This window comes from Serinus canaria, chromosome 1 (assembly GCF_022539315.1).
Source record: "Serinus canaria isolate serCan28SL12 chromosome 1, serCan2020, whole genome shotgun sequence".
NCBI classification, from domain to species: domain Eukaryota; kingdom Metazoa; phylum Chordata; class Aves; order Passeriformes; family Fringillidae; genus Serinus; species Serinus canaria.
Window position 1 is genome coordinate 90,978,050 of NC_066313.1, and position 24,973 is coordinate 91,003,022.

General features: G+C 36.5%; 1 protein-coding gene across 1 annotated transcript in view; it reads right to left on the reverse strand.

Moving 5' to 3' along the window:
• The window catches only part of MYO16 (myosin XVI), a 253,364-nt gene that overhangs the window by 83,035 nt on the left and 145,356 nt on the right, over positions 1-24,973 (reverse strand). Inside the window, exons 20-22 of the mRNA XM_009085476.4 lie at positions 18,335-18,407; positions 8,703-8,855; positions 7,955-8,155 (exon numbers count right to left, since the gene is read on the reverse strand). Coding sequence (XP_009083724.3) covers positions 7,955-8,155; positions 8,703-8,855; positions 18,335-18,407 — 427 coding nt within the window. The remainder of the gene's footprint in view (positions 1-7,954; positions 8,156-8,702; positions 8,856-18,334; positions 18,408-24,973) is intronic.

Sequence of the window (24,973 nt, forward strand, 5' to 3'; positions counted from 1 at the left end):
AGACAGCTTGATTGTCCCTGCATCTGACATCTGACTGCAGACAAATTCTAACACATGTGGTAGATACTCTAAAAAGTGAGCAAAAATCTGAGTTCTAGCCAGAGGTGCTGAGAGTACATCCAAAATGAAGAAATACAACTAAATGCCTCTTTTAATACTGAGCCTATCCCTGAAGACACTGTCTAGAAAAGGAGCACTAAGACAAGACAGCAGTTGGTTTTTTTTTGGGTTTTTTTTTAAACTTTGTATGGTGATGGATGAAAAACTAGTTAGTTTACAGACTTTAGACATAAGAAGCTCTGGCTTGCATAGTACTAGCATCCAAAGGGAATTTTTAAGTCAAAAAGAAAGAAAATTATAGATTTAAGTATTTGCATAATTATGCAGGTATTAATGGGAACTTGGAATAAAGTTCAGTTTTATTTATCTTGGGACCATGTTTCTATCTAAAGCCTTCTTTAATTTTTTGTATTGGATCTATATCCTAAACCCCTTAGGTGTTTGGGGAAATTTATCCTTGTACATTTAATAAAGCTGTAAATATATAATTAAGATTAGTAACACTAATCTGTTCATTAATTTTCCATGGGGTCACTTGACAATTATGCAATGCTATCTTGCTCACAAAAGAAATTACGTGATTTGGAAGTGTATAATCTGTTAGAGTGAGTAATTGTCAAATTATGTAATTACTAGGGCATCTGACATGAACAAGGTATAACAAGAGAATTATGGTTCTTTTCTGTGACAGAACCAAAGTTATGCATTTTCTAACTGCATTTCCTAAGACCATACAGCGCAGTTAGCAAACTGTTAGAGTTCTTTAAGTATACTATTAAATGCTTTTAGTGTACTCAACATAAATGTTGTGCTATCTTGGTCCATAAAAGGTAATTAACAGAACTTATATGACAAATCCATAATGCCAGTTCCTAATTGAGTGTCTTGGGCTTTCACTGAATTAGAAGAAGAGAATTAGTATTGGTGGGAAGCGTAGGTAAGTATAGCAGTGGGAGATAGTATATCATGATTAACTGCCTAGATTAAAACAGGGAGAAATTTCAGTATTAATGCTGGTATAATATATCAAAAACTTCTGGAACTATATTCATAAGACATATTTAATATCACATAAAATAGATAAAAGTTAGGGGGATTCCCTTCTATGAAGAAATTGCTAGTGCTCTAAAGAATTTCCCCATACACTTGGTAAATTAATTCACTGCCTAAAGACATGAAAACTGACTCAAAGAAATTACACTCTAGGGTTCCATAGTCATTGCCAGTCCCACATAAAAAAAGAAATAAGTCCTCTTCCAGCTGCCAGTTTTGTTGATTTAATCTTGTCCTCATCAGAGATGGCAAACTACATGTCACCTAAAACACACATACTTCCCTCAGTTTTCTTCCATTGTGTTTGTAAAACAAACCTGGCCCAAACTCTGCACTGGCTGGCACTCAAGCACAGTGGATAGTTATTCTGGGGAGACAAAAAGCGTGCAAATATTGTATGCTTTAGACAGGAAATGTGCACTCACATTAGATAATGGGTCCAGTATTATAAAACATATTACTTATTGTCACTTCTATTTATCACAGCTTTCTTTATCTTGCTTTATATGACGACTTTTTAGGGTAGACAGTGTGCAAATCTATATATCTGTGTTAGCCATAGGAAACAAGACCTTTATATAGTATCCGAATAGCTGAAATATTTTTATTTAAAAAAAACTGTTCTACATTATATTTTATTTCATTATAAGAGATCAAAACAAAATGGAGCTGGATTTGCTTTCCTTCTAAATTTAAGTTAATGAAGGAAGAGAGCTTAACATAAGTCATAGTGGGTATGGCCAAATATTTATCTAGTCCTAAATATTTTGGGGAAACTATTGAGGAGTATTTCCACTCTGCCAGCCCCAGTACCCTTCTCAGCTTTCAGGGCTCTGCCCATGAAGGCGCTCTTGTTCTGCAGGTTGTATCTCACCTTTGTCTTTAGCATCTCCTGACTTGCATTTCCTTCTCAAATCTGTGTTTCCAGATCTCATTAATAAGACTCTGTGTCAAGGAATTTCACTAATTATTAAGTTTAAAAAAAACCAAAAGCCCCTAAGTTTATTCGTTTTGAACTTGTTTTCTGCTCGTTTAAGTTAGCATAGCTGGTTTTAATATTATAAGAACTACCACATACAAGCAAGAGCTAAAACACTCAGAAAAAAGGAGACTCACCAGATATGCACAGAGCTGACTTTGGGAACTGCATATTCCTCTTATCTTTTTACATATTCTTGCCTCTTTGCTTCCTAATTATCTTCATGCCAGAAAATCAGAAGACTGTGTATATTTTCTTCTGAACTAAAGTATCCTCTCTCATAACATCTGACTTGCTTAAGGGATTTTCTCCAAGTTTATTTGGTATTCTAATATACTTTATCAATAGGACCCCCTTTAGACACAGTTTTCATCAATTCCTTAAAATACTATTTTTTTTTCCTGAATAATTTTCATATCTTGTGATAGGCCAAAAAAGCTCATGGTTAATGGCAGATTTGGCAGGAACCCTAAAACAAGCTAGGAAAACACCACCTGGAATAGAAGGAACAATTTGGCTGCATTCCCAATTAAAAATGAAAATTTTATTATTTTAATAGCAAAATGTAGTTGAGAAACTCAGTTTTGCCTGTGTTGTAAATTTTAGGTAATAAGAAAATAATTAGTTCATGTAGCAAAGGAGAAATTTTTGAGAACATGTCCAAGGACAGTTTGGTGTACAGGGAGACACTTGAAGTTGCTAATTTTCTGTCAGTACTTAAATGTGAGTGATATGCTTGCATGTACCATTTTTAGGTATGACTGGGTTTATCAACCTCCCAAAACAAGTCTTGTTAAGCAATGAGTGAGATAAATAATTTTATAATCTGTCAAGTCTTATTCTAACACTGTGATAGAATAGCATTTTGAAAGAAGGAAGTATTTAGCAACAAAATAGATGGGAGAGAGAAAGCATTTTATCATTTTCTCCAGAAAGCAAAAATCTCAAATCAAGACTACTTAAAGAAAGCAAGAGAGAGAGAAAGGGAGGAAAAGCAAGACTGTCTTGTCTATGTGAAAACCAGAATCTGTGTTAAGTAGCCTTTATACGCCTTGGTACAGTTTAGATGAGATTGATTTGATTGTGGTGTCTGGGGATTCAGCCTGGGGAAAAAATAGTGAAAATGAAAGCATCCTTATTGATTAATCCACCTCCTTTTGTCTTTTGATTTAAAGGTTCAGTTTTAGAGTCTGCCTGGGATATACAAGGCATTTGAGAGAAGACTGCCTTGGTGAAGGTAAGCTGACAGCTGAGAGGTATTTTTGATAGCTGAGAAATAAAAGACATTGATCTGCACTTAAAGGAACATTACATGCACTGGTCTATAGAGCAAAGAAGTTGATTTTTAGGTCTGGTCAGTTTATTACAGTACAGAAAGTCAAAACAGTGGCAAGGCAAACAGTGACAAGGGGCTTATTTAATTTGTAAATTCAAGTATAATTTAGACAGCAGAAAGCTTAAATTATGATAATGTATTATTCAGATCACATGAATAAGGAGATAAATACCGTGACGTTAAATGCAACTATTAGGTAAAGCTGTGTCTCTTGGCACTGTGCTAAGACAATATATTTCTGATTTACTTAGTGTCATACTAATTCTTCCACAAAATTTAAAAAAATAAAGAACTTTGAGTCCTTGAGAAAGTTCAGTGATGGAAATGGTATTCTTGAAAAATCATGGCTATTGATATTCCTGACAGTTCAAAGACATAATTAATGTGAAGCTCCTAATTAAGTGAGGGCCCACAATGTAAATATTAATGTTATCAATAAATGAACCTAGAAATTCAGTATTAAAGATTCTTAGGACAGTTTCAGCTGGAGGTCAGATGCACCCATAAAATGCTTTGCTACCTCAAGGCAAGCTTACAAGGTGTCACGTGTGCCTCCTTCCCCACAGACAGTGTCTGTGAGAAGCTTCTCAGGATCCCCACAGTCATACCAGGCATCAGAAACAAAGCAATGCCCGAGATGAGCAGAAATTTTCTGGAAGAAATCAGACTGCCAGTATTCAGTTTGTAAAACAACCTCCAGATAAAGCCTTTCACTAGGAGTAATTTTTTTTTTTTTAGTCATTAAACCCCTAAATCATTCTCTTCTACCTTCTGCCTGAACAAAACAGATAAGCCTTTTGTCTTACAGCACTCAGATACCAAGATATTAAACAGCTCTTAGAAAAGGCTCATAATGTGTCAAGGCATTGTAGGATTCTGTTCAGCTGTAAAATTAAAAGGAGGAGATAAAGTAAAATACTTGATATGATAAAGTACTGATACTCACAGTGGCCTTTGCTAAGCATGTTTTCATGTGTGTTCACAAGCAATATATCATATTGCCCATGCAGAAAAAGACAGATTTAATCTTGGTCAGGAATAATAGCAAAATTCAAAAGAAATGGGGCAAAATCCATTTTCTCTCTTCCACTGGATCATTCTGTCGCATTTGTGGAAAATCATATTCATTCTCAGATTCCACTAAAATATCTGAGCACTATGCTGATTTCTTTCATGTGCAGAAGTTAACTTGTGCATACTGCTCCTCCTTCTTCTCTCCAAAACAGACAAGAAAATAAGAAAAAAATCCAAGGTTTCTCAGAAGGGTATCATACATGCAGACTTCCTTGAAGTATTGATTCAGCCAGAAAATTAAGTAAGGATTCCAAATTATTTGGATTTCTTTCCCCCCTTACATGTTACTTTGAGCCTCCTCTGTGTTCTTTGTCTCAATTCAGCATTGTACTTTCTTTCTTTTACTTCTGACCCATTCTGTCTGCTCTTTTTTTCTCAGTACTGCTTTTTCTGGGATAGTTTAAGGCTCATTATGCTTGGATCAATAATATGGCATATTTAGTCTTAGGAGAAGTTGCTGAGCATGAAACTTAAGGGAATGTACAATATCTCCCAATTCATGACACAAATTCATTCAATTAAAAAACTTGATAGTGGAAGAAAAGATAATTTTTCTACCTGTATCCTGACACAAAATTTTACCAGATAAGAACATATTAGAGAGGTCTTTAAAACTGCTTGGACACATCTGTATCAGCTGTAATTATCTCAGAATTCAAAGCTGGATATAACACTGTTTTACTGTTGTTAACTGTTGTTCACCAAATGTTGTCTGTCAGTCTCAGTTAAATATACAAAAGTAGGTCTTTTCAGTGAGGAAGTATTTTTAATGACTGCATTTTCCAATTTAATTGCACTTCTGACTTGCTAAAATAGCTACTGCAAGTGTCTGAGCAAAGAAATGAACCTAATTCATTCTGGACTTTGACCTACAACCATACACTACTGCTGAAAAGAAGGCCAAATTACAAGGGTCAGAAGTGGTTCATACCAAGGGCCAACACAGGATATTAGTTTGTTTTTTTTTTAATGACTCCAAGTAGCTCTTTAACACTGACTGTGCAGTACATTGCAGTTACCTAGAGAAAATCTGTTACCTAGAGAAATCAAGTGTCTGCCTCCACCCAGAGCCTGCTGCATTCAGTTTGACTTCCTCCTCAACTGCCAGCCTAGACACATCATCTGACCCTAAATGATTAACACTAGAAATGAAGACTTTCATGTTTGATTACCTGTCACAATTTACTGGTCATTCTTTCTCTACCCTCCAGGTCTGATTGATTTCCAGTTACACTCATGTAAATACAGAGAAGCTTTACCAAGTTAAAGGAAAAATCAGTGAAAAATTGTGGTGAGAACAAAATTAAGGCCCCTTGTTTTAAATTTGGAGATCTCTGAAGGCAACAATCAAGGGTAAGATTGCTTTATACTTGATTTATGTTAGACCCATTTAATTGATATCAGACTATAAAAATGGGTCTCAAAACCTGCCAAACTATATTGATACTTTATATATGAAATTCTTACTTTTGAGTGCCAATAAATCCTGATATACTTAAAAGCCTCATCCTTTAACAATTTTCATAAAGCATATATCACCAATGACCTCGATGAAGAGCTACTAAATGTAGTAATAGTGCAATCTAAAGAACAGCATCAGCAGTTTTAAAATCTGAGTTTTTCATATTCGGGTTCTCAACATATGAAGACACGCTAGTCTCAGAATAAACTCAATTTGTGTCATTTAGTACAGTCACACTATCATCAAAGTTTTATATAAATACATATCATGAAACACTATTAATTTAGGTCTATGATAGCTAGATAACAGTCCCACAAGATACCAAAAATGCAAGTGTCTTGAAGGATTTAGCTCGATTACTATTAAAGCAAGCAGAGTTAAGGAGTTGCAAGAGGGCTTTTCTGTTTTGGCAGGGCTAAGCATTTTACTGTTGTAAGGATGCTAAGAACAACCTGACTGGAATAGTTCCTTGGCCAATGTAAATCAGAGGATCTCCACTGACTTCAAAAGAATGTGTGGATTTACATTTCTTCGAGAGCTGTCTATTTGTTCATGCTTTTAGATTAAATGTCATTACTATTATTAGAAAAAGGTCAAACCAAGTGTCTATGTTATAAAACAAAAAATCTAAACAACCATGCAAGACTAAAACACATGTTAATGAAAAGTGTCCTCTTTACCACTCACAGTTTAACTTTCAAAACCTGAAATACTGGTCTTTACAAATCTTCTGATTGCTTCTTCAGAGAGTAAGACAAAAATTTCTTCCATTTTGAAGAAATTTGCTTATTATTCTGGTTGTGATTTTAATGTAGATGTCTTGTTGCTGATGCCACATCACGTTTTGGGGCGTGGAACCTCTGTGAGCTCTTATGATAAAATTGTATAAGCAGAACAGCATTAAAAAATACTTGTGCAACAAGCATTAAAAAAAGTTTATAAATTAAAGTAGATATCTTAAGTTCATGGTCAGTTCTTTATTCCATCATTTGAAGTCCTGGTAGGTTTCACAAAATCTTGGTTGTACTGTTATCTAATCACTGTGTGCCCATATTCCTACTCACAAGACCCAGTAGCGCAGGTATTCAAACCACCCAACTTTGGCAAATAATTTGATTCTAAGTAGAAGGCTTTCTGATGAAAGAAGAACCTACAAGGAGTTATTCAGAGTATTTGGGTTAGGAACTTGAGCAGTACTCAAATAGTCCTTTCCATAATGACCACACTTCTATCATTGGGCAGGAACAAATTTGCTTGCATCAAAACACAACTCCAGACTTTCATCAGCTTCATTTCTAAATGAGGAGCCACAAAGTAGATCTGTCCCGATTTATACCACTGTCAGATTATATAAAAAAAAAAAATCAAACAAAAAAAACTTGCTTGCTTTGAGTTGTATGTGATTGTGGGGACAATGTGAAAATGAAGTACTGGAAACGAAAGGGTAAGAAGTCTAAAAGAACTGATTACACTATTCCTATGAACACTGCAGGCAAGGAAATAAAAAAATATTAATCTAATTTTATAGTCATGATGAAAGACATTTAGCATGTTCTGGGATTTTTGTAGAAAAAAAAAATGTTATGTCTACTAACGGAAAAAGTGGGGGGTTTGTTTTTGATTTTGACCAGATTCATGCTGGTAACCCTGCCAGCAGAGCAGTTACAGGGAACGTGTATGCAAAGTGGAGTCAGCTAGAATGCATTAAACATCTCAGCTGAGGGATTTGAATCACCTACTTCTACATTAAATGCTTACAAGGAAGACAAAATTTAGGAGCCGGAACTAGGTAGCCCATACCTTGCACGTTGTGATGAAAGCTACATATTTTATACACTAGATATGGCATTGAGATCCTAAGTTGCCCCCTGAAAATTTAGCACTTGACAGTGAAATCCTATTTATAGCCAGGAGTTGGAGAAGCCATGTAACATTTTGTTTTGTTAACTTTTTTCATTAACTGCATGTAAATGATATTCAAACAACTTACCCTCCCAGCATAATGCATAACAGTGAAGGTAGAGCCCAGATCCTTTGGGGCAAGGTTACCATTTCCATCTTTTGTGGAGGAATAGACTGTATTTGTCTCTGATGTATCCAGGAAAGACTGAATGCGTTTAGAAAGACTCTGTTCCACTGACCAAATAGATTGGCTTTCTTCATCCAGCATTGACAAAAAGCCTGATGGTTTCTGAAATGAAAAATAGATTTTTCTTATTTTATACAGGAGAAATATAATTTCTGTTGTCCCTTGCAGAGTAACACAGTAATTTAGTAAACAGAAACATATATCACCTCAAAAAACAGGAAAAATAGAAAAAGATTGAAATATTTTGCTAAGCATTCAAGGCTGGTCCTTTTATAAGAAATGTAGGGAACAGTATTTCTGTAGCCAAAAATGGTCACTATTGACAATCTGTTAGAAACCGATTGTTACTTGCTGCTTAGATGTTGCCCAGAAACTATCTTCAGGCACTAAAGAAGCTGCCAGGCTCAGGACAGAGCCCAGGGCAGCACAGTCATGCCTCGACACACAGAGGCTACACGGGAATCAGTACAGGCAGGGAGAGCCTGCTGCATCTTCCTCAGCCCTGGTCTCCTCTGTGAGCCACTGAGATGTGCCCCCTTTGACCCACAACCTTGCCATGAATTGGAAAATGCAAGCAAAAGTTTGTATTAGCCTAACATGCACAGAGTTTATATAAATATACATGGTTTAAAATGGATCTGGGAACTACCTGAAAGAAAAAATCCAAGACTGCGGTATGGTTACCAGGAGAATACATTGTTTCCATGGCAACTCCCTCTTGTACACATTCTGCTTGCTCTTGTAGGAAAAGCACTTCATTGATGTACTGGTGTATCTTCTCATTGGTCATGTTGACACACAGCTATTGTAAAATGAAGAAAAAACGAATATTAGACGTTTACTGGATAATTCATCGATGTCAGTTTTACTGCATGTCTAATATCAAATTTGAAGAAATGTCAATCCACATTATGGTATCTCTTGGTAGGCCATAAGTTTAGGAAGACCCTAGGGAAATTTAGATTTTAACAACCATGATTGTTATATTGGGAATACACAATTTTCTGCCTGCACAGCTCATTGTGAATTCCATATGAGAGTTATCAAGTATCAGTATTATCAAATACAGTGGATATTTACACTTATTCCATTGAATGAAGAAGGGTAACTCTATCTATTAATTGGTATATCTAATATTATTCTGCATTTTATATTCAGGAAGATTATACAAATGTAATGCGCTTTTAGAAAAAAAAAACCAAAAACCAAAACCCTACACATGTACTTAAGATCCTGAGTCTGTAGTTAGTTCAGTGCTAACAAAGGCAAAACTCTGTTTCCACATACAATGTCACTGAAGTCTAAAAGAGTCTCTGAAGAGGTTATTGTGTTTTACCAAAATATATAAGACAGCTAGGGACATTTTTAGATGGTGCTCTCCATTTTATACATATTCTAAGGGAAGGTTGGGAAGAAAATGGTGTTCCATAGAAAAGTTCAATGTTTGGGGAGATAAATTACGTAGAAGCTTCTAAAATATTTTCTTTGATTGCCTTACAGGATGTAAAACTAAACAGTTTCACCGAAATCTGATTTTCAGTTAAAAACATATGGGAATTGTATCAGCTTATTTGTGTGCTTTTGTATTTTATTCAAAGCCCACCTGCTAAAATAAGTAGGTATTTAATAACCTTGTGGAATAAATGCTTAAACTGGTTTTTTTGACACTAAAGTGGAAATTTTAGTTGAAAATTTGAAAACCTCTTCCAATGCTACATTAACTATGACTAAGAAATTAAGAAAACAGAAACTCCTAAAAGGGTGTAAGAACACTTCATATGAGGAATGATACAAGGAATGCTTGTATGCATTTTCTTTTCAGTCTAAACTAGTCACATATTTGTGAGTAGTTGGCCAACCATAAACTGTATCTTCCATGAATATAGTGTCTAAAGCAATTCTACCAGCAAGTCATATTAAAAGGCATGAAATATTTAGATCAATCCTAAAATTACATGGCTTAACATCCAGATGAGGGGAGAGAACCCAAGTAATGTGTAAGAGTTGCCTGAATTTTCCATTAACACCTCCTGTTAGCACAGCCAACTTGCACTTGCTATACAATAAAATAGACTAGTGTGAAAAACAGCAAGAAGAAATGAGACAAAGCTCCTTTTACAACCCAATGTCTTTACTAATGCATTACAGTGCAGACAAAAGACAACCTTGAGTAAAACCAGTATTTCTTTAAATTGGTATTTATAAACATTCAGATTGTTATCTTATTAACAATAGAAGTATACAACTGACTTCCCGTACCTATTTATTTTATGGAAAAGACAGCTTTTTTTAACTCTGTGGCAGGAAAACTGTGCTTTACTGATCACTTCTGGAATTCTAATTACAAAATTTTTCCAGAAGCTTGTTAACATTATTTTATAAGGCAGACAAGCTTACACCTTGCAGAATATGGTTAAGCCTTAAAATGATGCATGCTGTATATATCTTTATTTGCAGATGACCTATTTAGAGAACCAGGTCATTCAACTTTACAATAAGAATTCTACAATAAGAAAATCTGTCAAAATTTGTTAAGCTTACTTTTTATCATGAGCCAATCTCTTAAAATGAATTTTAAAAAGAATTTGAGATCTTGACTGTGCAGAAAAATTATTGAACTACAGAATTTGAGACAAAGGAAAGATTGTCTTAGACACACCTTCCAAAGATCTGATAAACAGCACTGGTTTTAGGTAGCAAAATAAAGGAATAGTATTTTATTAAAATATTCATGACGGTAAAGAAAAAAAGAGTTTTTTAATTTCTACCAACCAGTGTATTATGGCATACACTGGGAAGCTTCTTAGCAACAAAAGCAACATTGTCACCCAGGCTGGCAGACTAGCCACAGTGCCACTAAGGCACTGCAGACCAGGGCAGAAAGCAGCTCAAGCACTGGTACAAACTGCAAACTGCCCCAGAGCTGCTCTCCAGAGCAGTGGCTGAGAGAACAGCTCTGCAGAACAGGAACCAGGAGACCAGCCAGGGGCTGCTGGAAAGCAGCACATTCTGATCCCTTCTTTCTCCATTTCAGTGTTTTGTACAACCTGCTGGGAAAAGGTAATGAAAGGAATGCTTCAAATGAAAAGCTTGGCACAGGTTGACATAATAGTCAAAGCAGCTGAAATGTAGAAATGGGATGAATATGAACTAAACTAGCTTTGCAAACCCAAATTCTTTTGCTTCAAGTCTTCTAATTATTAAAAAAAAAATTATATACATTCTGTGCAAAGACCTGAAAAGTTCTCCAAATCACATTTTTTAAACATGTATTTAACTGTAGTTATGTAAGCTAGATTGAAATATAACAGTAATTAAAAACAAAAACAAAACCAAAAAACCCCCATTTAAATAGATTTTTACCTAAAACAAATATTTGGAAAATGCCTTTAAGAATGACATTTTCTTTAACTAGCAGCATTACTCAACATTACCTATGGTAGTTTTTGTCATTAAAAATTGTTAAACTGTTCTTGATATGCATCTCATGGACTCCAAATTGTGTCTTCTAAGTAGTTATCTTACTACCAATCTTTTTTACATTAACTCACTATCACATCTCAGTGAAAATAAATACACCATCTATTTGTCTGTCTTCTCTAAGAGGCCCTTTCAGAATATTATTAGAAGAAAAAAATATATTGTTCAAGAATTAAAAAAAAATAAAAAAGACCAAACAAAACCAGCCATAACTTGCAGCATCAACCAAATTTTAGATTTTGGAAAATAATACAGTGGCATTTAGTAAAAGCAAAAACTATTAATCACATTAGAATAAGTACCCTTCAAATTAAAATTTAGGTAGAATACCAAAATTGTGCTGTGCTCTGAAGACAGAAAAGCACCCATGACTAATGAAATTTTCCTGCTCTTTATTCAATTTTCAGGCTCTTATGCCTATTTGAAAAAGGCATTACTAAAGAAGGAAATTTGTGGAAAGCAAACTTGGTGACTGTCAATCAGTGAGAGAAAGATGGATGCAAAGACCCTTTGGAAAGCTCATTTACATCCTTTGGTCATGCAGAAGGATTAACCCTCCCAAAGAATGTGTGTTCTGAGCATGGAGTAATGCTAACAGCTGTCATTTCAACACATCTATCAGGCCCTAATTTATGGGTTGAGATGATGAAGTTACAGTGGCAAATTTCACCTGCAAGGAACTGCCCTAGCCTTTTTCAAAAATGTAATTTCTAAGATAATGAAACACATAATGAATCATCTTTTTTCTGAGGTTAGACTCAGAAAATATTTTTAAACCTAAGCTTGACACTTACTTATTTTTTAGAAGTATCTTGAATGCTGTTCCCCTTTGTGTCTGCTACCCAAACTTTTCAACATCCTTTTCTGTATGTATGGTACCCATCAGAGTATTTCCAAGGAATTGATAACAAAACCAGAACCATTACATTTCTTCCTTTGCCTTTTAGTGCTAACAGGATCTAGCACATATTTCTTGGTCTCCTTGCAGCTCCAACACAAATTCAGACATTGTCCTACCTCTGTCAGCAGATCTTTAATTCACTGGGACTCCATGCCATCTCTGGGATCAGTTGCCATTAGCTGATTTGTGTTGCTCAAATAATGTAAAAGAGAGCCTGGTGCTATATTAAAACTTTGCTACAAGTTGCTGTCACGTGAGAAGCCTTCCACAAAGGAGGGTCTGAAACACCCCTCAAAAAGGGACAATTTCAACACAAAGTGGAATAGCCCCCCACTGACTTTTCATAGATATGAAAGTACTAAACAACCAAGCTAACAAAAAAACACGGTAACAACAATCTTTTCCTGAAAAAGTTTGGAATTGTTCTGAAACTGGAACAGTTCTAGTTATTTTTTCACTTGTAATGCTGGCCAGAAACTAAGTACTATGGGATAAAAAGGGGTGCTACTATGGAAAAGTAAGTATGTATGTCTATTAAATGTTGTTGTGCAGTATTTCACCCATCAATCACAAACCGAATTGAGCTGGGAATCTCAATTTGAGATAAATTATTTTATTTTTGGCTACAAAATATGTATTGTAAAAGAATAAAAAAACTATTTTAATCTAATTTTCATGATAAGCCAGCTTTAAAGTCAAGGAACACTGGTTTTCCAGTGGCTGACTGGAACACTGGAAAGATACTAGTGCCTTGCATAAACAGAGAGAAATGTGTGCACTGGGAAGAAACCATAGAGTCTAAGAGGGAAGAGGGAGGAGTATACCCTGAAAAAGGCCATGAAGAGTGCAAGATCCTCAGGAGCTGGACTGAGGAAGAAACTAAAACACAGGATTGCCATGCCCCTGAGGGAAGGAATAGTCTTTTACAGCCCTGCTCAGCTTTTCCTGGGGCCCTCATCCACTCCTTGCTGATGGGCCCAGTCCCAGGTGATGCCATGGCAGTGCCAGCTTCCAGCTCTTTCTCCAGCTGCCTGTGACAGGGTCCCAGCCCCATCTGGCTGCTTGCCAGGGCAGGGCTGCTGATGGGCACTGTTACCAGCCCTGGCTCTGTCCACCATGCTCCAGGGATGCTGCCCAGCAGGGAGGCCATGGCCATCCTCTGGCTCCTCCTCTTGCCTGGCTCCCTGGTGCCAAGGATCACCTGGTCCTCCCTGCTCCACAACAAGGTTGTAAAAACCTTCCTGTGGATGGAGGCCAGAAAAACTCTGACTTAAAAATACCACGTCATATTTCCTTGCTAAAAACTGAATTAACGTAGTGATCACTTTCCATCATCTTACAGAGAATAAAGAATACTCCAGCACTGGGAACTGCATGAAGTCTCTACACAGTAATAGAGCTCAGTGTACACCAGCAGCTGCTTATTCCACAGAGGCACACAGCAACCTCCATCTGTGCTCTGCCCAGGCAAAACAAAAGAAGGTTGATTTCTTCAGCATAAAACAAAATCTTTAAATGCTCTTTCTGGCAGTCCAAATGTAAAACCCTGTGTGTGACCTCCCATCTACTATCACTGAGGCAGCAATGACTGTAGAAAAGTTACATCATGTAACTTTTGTCTATTCATATCCATCCACCTTCAAAATAGACAACATGACCTTACATTTAGACAGCTAGAAGCATTCTAATGGCTGAGACAATGCAATTTAGTGCAAAATAATCTGTTATGCTTGTTCTGGCTAGGAAATGTTATGTGACAAAAATGCAGTGTCAGCTGAGTTAACCATAGAAATAAAATGCTGAGAAGTTAAAGTCTACCACACCGAATAATAAACATACGTGAAAATTCCTACACAGCTGGGTTCTATGACCTCTTCTGCTTCACCAGAGTGACTGAAGTAGAGTCCTGAGCGGGGCAGGTAATGCTCTCTGCTCTCAGAGCCAGCTGGCTCCTTTGGCCAGGAGATGTGATGTGCTGCACAGAGCTGCCTTGGAAGCTGTGCCTCTCCCAGAGCTCTACTGCATCACACAGATAATGAGCATTGTACTTTACTGGGTATAGAGTTGAAAGGGAGTCAAGAGACACTTGACTGTTGCAGTGACCTGTAGTATTAATTTAGATAAATCACTTTTATTTCCTATAAAAAGAATAACATGTAGATACTTTCTACTGAAAAACTTGAGAGGCCTATAGATCTAAAATATCATGCAAGAGCTAAACACAGAATTTAGCAAGAGCTAAATACTTTCTTCAGTTTCTCATTTGAATTCTATATAGGACAGAAAAGACTGCTAGCATTGTCCATTAAACTTTATTGCATTATTGTTCTTTATGGTGAATCTACAGCTACAGACTTCCATTTCTGTAGAAAGACCTGACTTTCTGCAGGTGGAAGAAAGGTACTTGTTCTCCTCTAATGTCTGGTTCTTCTTCTATAACACAGTTTTCTTAGATACAGCTGGGGGAAATTGCTACAGGCCACTATCCATCCTGCTTATTGCTTCTTATATTTACTGGTCATGAGTTTGTGGCCAAAAATATACTATCGTAAGTATGAAGGTTGTAGCATTTCTTGACTGTGCTATTTGGATTTGTGCTGTGAAGGACCCATGAATAAGATCTCACCTAGTTTTAAATTCTGCTAGAAGAGAAGCAAACATCTTCTGCTTTTAAAGGGGTGCAGAATAATCTGGAAACAAATACAGTCCCTCTCAAATAGGAAGCCTGAGAAAACATTGAATTAACACTGGAAACTGCCATTAGTATTTTTGCTAGAGCTCTCATATTTCCTGAAATGACCACAAAACGAAGGCCATTTCTTTACAGAATTGGAAGGAGACATTGTGCTCACTTCTGACCAGGTTCCACTGTGGTTGTATACAAAGCTCTTCTGGCACAGCAGGTATGCAGTTGCTCCAGGAAAATGCTGTTCCCAAGCTAATGATCACTGCTAGGAAGTGATTGTAAATTGTTATTAGGGTGAGCTAAAAGTGTACTGTAGTCATTTACCATAGCTCAGCTGATGAGCAGTAAAAGCAGTAACTCACTGAGTCCTGGTAATTCAGAAGATTTCAGTCTTTACTGAGCAATGATTCCTCGAGATTGTGCCTTCTAAAAACAGTGTTCCCTGCCTTTCAGCTTTTAAATTTCATACCAAAAATCAAAACTCCCCTCACTATTGCTTATTCCACACACTTATTTACTTTTATTTAAGAATTACATGTCCGATTTTTGCTCTTATAACATATCACACATGTTCTATACAATAAAGGCTTACCAATACTCACCCAGTAAAAGGGAAACAATTATATAATATTTTTTAACTTCTAATGCCTTCTTGTTTACAATGGCCTATAAAAGTTTTCTCTCTACAAGCTGTCAGCCACATCATTTTGCCTGCAGAATTTATTAGATCTTGGTGTAGGCATAATTTATCTTACTTTTCTAGTCCTTTGACACCTGTCTTCCTCTGCATTGCTCATGAGTTGTTCCTAGACCAATACTTCATTTGACTTTGATATTTCAATACTCTAATGCCTTGTCATTTCAAAACATACACTGGAGTAAACAAATTCTACCTAGTTTATCCATCTCTGTTTGCCTGAACCATCTTCAAACACAGTTTATTAAAACTGACATGTGATTAACTATCTTATTACTCTCTTAATTATGACATTAAACTGTCTATCTACCAGCCTGATAAAAAGCTCCAGAAAGATTCACACAGCTGCTTTGAATGTCCCCAGTTTTGGGCAATCAGGAGGTTTTAATTTTTATTGAAAACAGACATAATTTTTTTCCAAGAAATAAGGAAAACAGATATCAGAAAGAATGCCCTATCATACACTAATTTGGAAAAAAAAATTAAGTTTCCCTCAAATTACTGTTCTAATGACATTTTTAAATATGCTAATTTAAATGTGATTAAAAAATAATTTTTATGGCTCCACTACTGTCTGGTTGTAACATTTAATGAGAACATTCTGCAATCACAGGCCTTGACACTGGGCATGTTTTGCATGAGGACCCTATCTGGGCTAACAAGACTGTTTATTGTTAAGGTTAACAAGCCCAGGCAGAAGTCTGAGCTAGACTAGATGGCTAGAGAGCTCTAGCTGTGAAGTTCAGGCTGTTTGGCATAAGTCTGCATGATTGGTATGTATCACATGGAGATACAAACTGCTTCTCTCCACTGATAGTAGAACCCACCACTTCAGGAATCAGACACGTTAATTGCATTATAGAGCTCAAATAAAAAACTCTCACTCCTGCTTTGTCTTTTCAGGAATGCAGTTAAATAGATTCTGAGATGACTCAGATTATTACTTCATATTATTCAACAAAATGAATTCAGTACAGGTGGAGGGACAACAAGTGTCTCTTGAAATATATTTATTTAGAAAAAATAAAATAGAAATGCAAATATGACTTTGAAATTATCACGTTTACCACACAGAAATAATAAAATTAATTCCTTTTTACTAATTTTTCTTAGATCTTGTATTTTCTCTTCAAGTATCCTTTGCAGTTATTAAGCAGAAAATTACTTAAAACCAGAAAATTTAATTAATGGTATTTCATGATGTCAATTGCAGATCTTTTATGAGTTTCAAGACAAAAAACAATGCAAAACAGAGTCAAAAGGAAAATAAACAGTAAGTCCCAAGATGAATCTCTCTCTTTTGAGAAGCATTTAAATTGCATAGAATACTTCATACTTATTAATCAGGAGGCTTATGGACTTTTTAAATTTCATATGGTCAATCTGTTAAAATGTTTTTAATTTTTCACTTTATATTTCCCCCTGAAGGTGGCATTCACAATGAGTAAATGACTAGGAATATTGGTACACAGGAAGAATCCTTAATCCAGCAAATGTTCAAGCAAGGTAGAACTGCAACAGCAGAAAGAATTTTGTGAGATGGAAACTAGAATTTATTTTATTGCCTTCTTACATGCTCCTCTGATGTACAGGTAAACCTGTCATGTGCTTTCAAACATTTGGAAATTGGGTAGCAATAAAAACATGTTATACAAGCTGAACTGATGTGGCTTATGACTTCTGTTTCACCACAAGGAGGAAGCTGAGCCAGAAAAGAATGGACTGACTGGGACAAAGGGGCAAATCCCAATTTCAAACAATAACAAGTCCTTTGTTGCTGCTGATGCCTTCTCAGTTCTTCTCTCTGCTTTGATTTTTTGTTCTGTGCCTTGATTTTCTTCATCTGCATCACAGAATGAATGAACAACTGAACAACAACTTAAACACCTCTCTGAGTGTCTTGTGTAGTCACTAATGCTTTCTGAAATACGTAATTCACAAGAGCTCTGGGGTTCAGAGATTAATGTTGAAGGTAGGCAATTTAAAGAAAATTTGATATTTTAAAGGATTTTAAAGCATTAAGTGACATAAATTTAAATTTCTTTTCCAAGGATGCAATTCAATTTTTTGAAAAGTCACATGTTGTCAAGTCACACAGAGGTGAATCTGCCAGTAATGGCACTTAGCATAATGCAGCATTTTTATTTTATTTTTTCTCGAAGGCATCTGAAGACCTTTTGATTATTCTTCCAATGCAGTATATTGTCTTTCTACTCACTGATCTAGCTGAAGTATAAATACCACAAGAATGAAAACAAACAACACTATTTCCCTCAGATTGCCTTTCAGAGCTAATACTACCCTTTTTCAAAATCATAATAGACATTTACTATATTATTTTTAAATTGTCAATAACTGTACAAAACCCTGGATATAAAGCATACACATATAGGTATAATGGAAAAAATATTTTAGGAAAAAATTTTTACCTTCATGTATATTTGTCTTCCCATCAAAACTAGTTAATTAGAGAAATAACAACAGGTACATTAAATTCAGCAAAGCATCCACACTTGCCTGTTCAAAAGTATTCTTTTGAAATTCTTCAAATCCAAAAATATCTAATACTCCAATTTCAAACACCTGGTCACTGGGGAAAAAAAAGATATTACAGATAATAAGAATTCAAGCAAGTGAATAAAATATCTGTTGTTTCTGACAGAAGTATTTCTGTTCTAGGACAAAAGCAGTCTGTATTTCAAAAACATGGGTGAAATACACAAGCAGACCATGTACAGAATCGAATCAAAATTCTACTCACAACCTATTTTACTGAACAGTAATAAAAAAGCAGGGTTCAAGATTGCTTTAGCAGCTATGCTAAAAACAAAATTTGTAAGAGTAGGAAAAAAATCTTAACTTCCTAAAGTCTGGTTTCTAAGGATATAGGTACTCATTTTTTGACCTCAAGGACAACCATTTCAGGGAAGTTTCAAAAATGCCTGGTTACACTTAGTTATCCTTTCCTGTTCATATTTCTTTGGCAGCCAGGACTGCTTCTGTAGAATGTACTTCAAGGGAAACCTGTTAAGCACAAGTGCTCTCTGTGTCAGCATCAAGTAGAATTTCTGGGCTCAGGCTGCCCAAGAGGTTACATGTCCCAGGGGAAAGAAAGTCAGGGGTCAGGTCTGAAGAAGGCAGATGTTCCTTCTCTGTATAAATAAAGAGTAGTTGCTGACATTGCATCTAATTTGTTGTGTGTCACTGCATGCATTCAGGGAAGGGATTTTATTGAGGCCAGGTGGAAGGATGAGGGTAGAGCAGTCACCTAGGATTTGGACAGAAGAAATGGGGAAAGGACAGAGGTATTACTACTCTGTACTTGGGACTGAGTCATTGTAAGCCTGGTCTGGAGAGGAAACTGAATTCACCTCAGTGAGCAATATTAATTTGTTGGGATATTCTGTCACCTACTTTGCAACAAAAATATGGCAGACTGCTTGTTCTGAGATCCTTATTTTTTTTTCTCTATATTTCAAGTTTCCTCTATGTCTAAACCTCTGTGTATATCATACTATAGATGTAAAGGAGAAAAAGGTGAACCACTGTGGAAGGACATGAATTTGTTTCCATTGCAGTCACTGTAACCCCCTACCATGCCATTAGACCACGATCCAGCCCTCAAAATAAACTCCTGTATAGCAAATAAAGTAAAACCATTTGAAAAAAATGCATATTACAAAACAAGCTGGGAAAGTCAATCCTCAGGGGCAAGCAGAGCCTTTATCAGAAATCATGCCCAAGAAGTTTGTCTTCATTCCAAAGCCACACCAGTTCAATGCACTACTGATTGTCACAGGACTAGCTGTGTGCATAAATGTCAGACGTGGATTGTTACATAATAAATCTAGTCCAGAACGGCTTTGTTGGGCAGGGGAGGTTATCGGGAGGTCGATTAGCCTCCAAGGGAATTTCTACAAGAAAAAGCATAAAGCTGTAGCACCACATCCATCTCTAGCAATGAATGCAATTTAAATTGGGTTTTAAAATGTAAGCCTCATTCACAACTGCTCCTTATTAGAGATGGGAGAGGAAAAAATCCTTGTCAGAACAAGTTTTCAACAAAATCTGTCCATTTATAGAATGAATTTTTTTTTTTCAAACAAACTACTTCAGAGAATGAATATTGAAAAACCAGAATTTTTATGTTATTTAAATTTGTTTTGGGGAAAAATAGAGAAGCTTAAAATTGCAGAATACTGTATAGGTTTTTACCCTCTTTCTTTTTATTTTCTTTTTATTTTTCCCGTTTGTATGTAGCCTTCCTTGTAGGAAGGCAAAAGACAAACTGCTGTGTAGCATTGTACAACAGCTGAAGTATTGCATTATATTTCACAATTTTTGAGAACTACTTAATACAGACAAAACAGCTTATCACTTCTCTGACTGATTCAATTAATAACTTGAGACTGAATTGTTTACATCCCTGTTGAGTATATGACTGTTATTTTGTCAAATTAGTCTCCCTTGCTTTCCCTCAAGGAATATATAAACATTTGCATTAGGAAAAGACCAATACAAACTGACTTAATGAATTATTAAAAGTCAGGCAAAGTGGGAACCTGATCCTAGCTTCCAAAACTCTGGGTAAAAGCCTTAGTGCATTCCTTATCAAAACTCTGATATTTGTGACAAATGTACTGGCTTGCAAATGTACTGGAGTTGCATTTGTTGACAGAAAAACATGTAGTCTCAGTGTTTTTATGAACTCCTCTTGATAATTTTGGTCTAGCATTATTAGGAGATGCACTCACCACATTAAAAGAGCTGGAGGTTTTACATAATTAATATCTTGCCTACAGGGCAAGTACAACAGCACCAGGCTCTGTATCCTCTACAACAGTGACATTTTACTATCACAATGTGCTTTTTATGTGCAAAAATCTCTTCAATCATGATAGTAATCTTCTGTAATAAATTATTGCTCAGATTTTGAAAACTAAATAACAACTGACAAATAACAAAAACTAAATACAACATCCAAATCAAAAGCATTGCTTTATATGTGGTTGCAAATTACTTTGTTCTTTTAATCTTTCTTCTTGTCTTCCTCTTTTTCATATCACTTTTCTTTCCAGAAGGAGGGTCTGTCTTTCTACTGGCTAGCTGTCAATCATATTAATTCCAGCAAAATTACTTTCCTTAAATAATCATAGCAGAGATTCCCAAGGCAAAAAAATGCATGAATGATTGCATGTTAACAAATGAAAGGACATGTCACCAGGGTCTAAGAGAACAAATATTAGAAAAAGGCACTTTTTGTTCTGAAAGATTTTCTTATTTTATGGTTACTAATCATCACTGACATATTTCTTCGTTGTATTTCAGATATTTAATACTACTATGCATAACTAAAAGAACTGTGGTTTTAATGGGGATTGAGACTTTGATTTCAAGTTTGAAAATATTTCCCAGAATATAAAGTAGAAAAAAAAGAATTTACTGATGTTTGAAGAATTTTTTTATCTCTTATATCAGCACACAGGTGTAAATACTTTAAAAAAAGCCTGGATGTTCACTATCGGTCATTTTGATCTTCTGGTACACAAAACAGCATTTCAGCTCACAGTATTTTACAATGTCTTCAGCTTTGCTTTTCTCCTCAGAACATCTCCATAAAGATATCCTTATAGACTAGAAATACCTTTTTAATCTTGTACATTTAGCAACTATATTATAAAGAAACTAGACAAAAATTCCTGGCAGCTTCTAAAAACAAGACACATACAGAAGACATCCTGACTGATAATCTGCCACCTTGGCAGACATCTTGCCATTCTTCAAGAGATGCTCTCAAACCATTTGCCATTCCTGAACAAAACTCCCTTTACAGTACATCTGACCCAGTGCTTCAGACAAACCTACAGAATGTTATTTGTTCACTTTTATTTCATTGCAAATGGTTCTTAGCTCCAAAATCCATAGGGTCTACTCCTTTTGTTACCTTTGGCCATCTGCCAGCGTAGAGCAGTGAGATGAATCTGCTGGGGGAGGGTGGTCTAATGCACCTTTTCATCTGCCCAAGATACAACAGTTCTTGCTCTTCCTCCAACTGCTGCCAGTAATGAACAAGGGTTATGTCTGATCTGGATATACTGGAAGTGATACTGACTAATGAGGAAATATTTCTCTGATTAGAGGAAGTATATAGCCTAGCCTTCAAATGAGGTCCTTCAGAATCCTAATTAAAAAGCCCTCAGTTTTCCCAGGGGAACAGATTATACCTGTTGTCACCAACACAGTTCTTGAAGGGAATAGGCTGAATACTTCCAGTTGGATATGTTGTTCTTCATCTCAAACAATTATCAGACAAAATTAGTTTCTGAAATGTTTAAGAGAGATTTTTCAAAAGCCTGAAATTTTTGCTGAGATTTGGTGTCATTGCCATGCCTCTGAGGTATCTTGCTCAACAACTGGAATTTTTATTTTAATATTAACTTACCCAGGTGTGAGTGGGGCATATAGAGATGGTGGCTGGGCACAACAGAAGAAAACACTGGCTACATATCTGACAGAAATTTTTTTGAGTGGCTTGACAGTTATGGCAGGAAAGAAGAAATATATTTGCCAGTGGACTCAAAATCTATAGCTCCTTCATTAGTAGCACATACTCTTCCTCAGCTCTTTCAAATGAAATTTAATGCTTTAAAAAATGGCATTACCTAGTTAAATGAAACACTGGAAACTATCCAGAATTAAGAAGATTTCAAATTATTATATTATGCACCAAATTATATGAGATGTTTTGTAGTTTGTCTGCTTTAAAGACTTCTCTACCTCCACATATAGAAACAATTCTCATTATGCTGTTGGTTCAGGTTCTGAACAGGAAGTTCCTTTCTCTCCTTTCTCCAGTCCCAGCACCCTTCTACTGAGTTTAGTGATAGCTAAAGAAATGTTTTGGGCTTTATTTTCTGATTTTTTTTTTGAAGTTAGGAAGATTTCTATTCCAGAGCATCATGTTCTATAAACCAGATAGTATACCAAGAATTTTGTAAATGAGACGTGAGGTCCTTCCTTTGTCCAGATAAGTGTTCCTACTGCTGCTCTTTGGCACTACTTGAATTTTGATGGGTATGAGTAGACAGAATACAATAGCTTTCAGAAACTACCTCTGTAGAAATAATCTGTGTGTTCTGTGTACCACAGAAATCTATGGTTGACCTGGTGGTACAGACAGAAAGCGTGACTGGATGCCAGCTTTCTTTATCTGTAATGCTGCCACATAAGAATGTCAGAATGGGTCAGGTTGGAAGTGACCACAGTGGGCCATCTGGTCCAACCTTGCTGCTCAAGCAGGCTCATCCCAGAGCACATGGCACAGAACTGCATTCAGATGGCTTTTGAATATCTCCAGGGGAGGAGATTCCACAGCCTCTCTGGGCAGCCTGTTGCAGTGCATGGTCACCCACACAGTAAAAAAGTTGTTCCCCATGGTCAGGTGGAACTTCCTGTGCATTAGGTTCTGCCCACTGTCTATTGCAATACTGCTCAGCACCACTGAGCAGAGCCTGGCTCCAGCCTCTGACACCCTCCCTTTGGATTACAGAGCCTGAGATGAGGTTCCCTTCTCCGTTGTCTCTTCCCAAGACTGAACAGGCCCAACTCTCTCAGCCTTTCCTCATAAGAGAGATGCTCCAGTCTCTGAATAATCTCTGTAGCCCTGCACTGGACCTGTTCCAGGAGCTCCATGTCTCTCTTCTTCTGAGGAGTTGGGCACAGCACTCCTGATGTGGCCTCACAGGGCTGAGCAGAGGGGCAGGATCACTTCCCTGGACCTGCTGGCACTTCTCTTCCTAATGCAGTCCTCTTCCAGGACACCATCAGCCCATCTGGCCACAAGGACACGCTGCTGGCTCATGGACAGCTTGTTGTCCACCAGGACATCTGGGTCTTTCCCCACAGAGCTGCTTTCCAGCAGGTCAGCCCCCCCTCTCCTGGCACAGAGGGTTGCTCTTCCCCAGGTGCAGGACCCTGACTTTGCTGAATTCCAGGCAGTTCTTCCCTGCCCATCCCTCCAGCCTGTCGAGGTCCTTCTGAAGGGCTGCACAGCGCCCTGGGGTATTAGCCATTCCTTACAGCTTTGTGCCCTCAGTGAACCTGATGAGGAGACATCTATCCCATCATCCAGGTCATGTATGAATAAGTTAAACCATGCTGGGCCCAGTAATGGACTCGAGGGTGACTGCAAGTGAGAGGTCTCCAGCTAGACCCAGGCCCTCTGGAACCTGCTGATCAGCCAGACTTTATCGACAAAATATTATCAGGTTTTATCTACAAATAGAGAAAATCTTTTATAGCTAACTGATAAAAAATCCCATGCCTTAAACTTACTAGCAGGCAAGGAACACAGTGTCAAGATTTTCTCAGGGATATATACCCAATTAGCTTGTTTTCCATGAGAAAAACAATATTTCACAAGAATTCACAGACATTCTTAAATCTCCATAAAGAAAAAGCCCTCTTGCAGATTGAGTCAGGAATTGTTAAAACATTACCTTAAGTCATTTCATTACTCATTTGGATCACCAGATCCAACTTTGCCAACGTGCAATCAATTACATTGAAATGCCACATTAAGGCAACCATGAATCTACAAAACTGAAAATCAGCATACTTATCTGAGTAAACTTTGAAGAGTTAGGAGTTTTAGGAAGAAATTCACCCAGACTATTTGATAATGATAACATCAGTAGAATTGGAAATCATTATATAGATGAGTGAAGATAAATATCAATAATTAATAAAAGAATTATAAGCACCTGTGAGAAATGTTATTTGCTTTCTTCTAATCACACTCTAGGGGCCAATTATGGCAAAATAATTTCTCCATAGTAGATTTTTTTTTTTAAATACAGTAAACAAATTTCAGATCTTGCAACCAGTCTAAATTAGCATGTAGGATTATAATTTAGTTAAAACTAGACAAAATTATAAGTTTTTATGGAAGAGAACAACATTTCTAAAGATGCATTATCCTACTTAACACCGTCATTAAAATTCTTGCTTTATACCTATTACATAGTATTTCAAAGTAATTAATTTGTTGTTTTCTGGCAACATTTTTTATTTTCTGTACTTCATACCTCTAGAGCTTGGTCTTTGAATCTTTTCACAGAATTATCTCCCCTTTGCTTAGATCTAGTGATAATCATT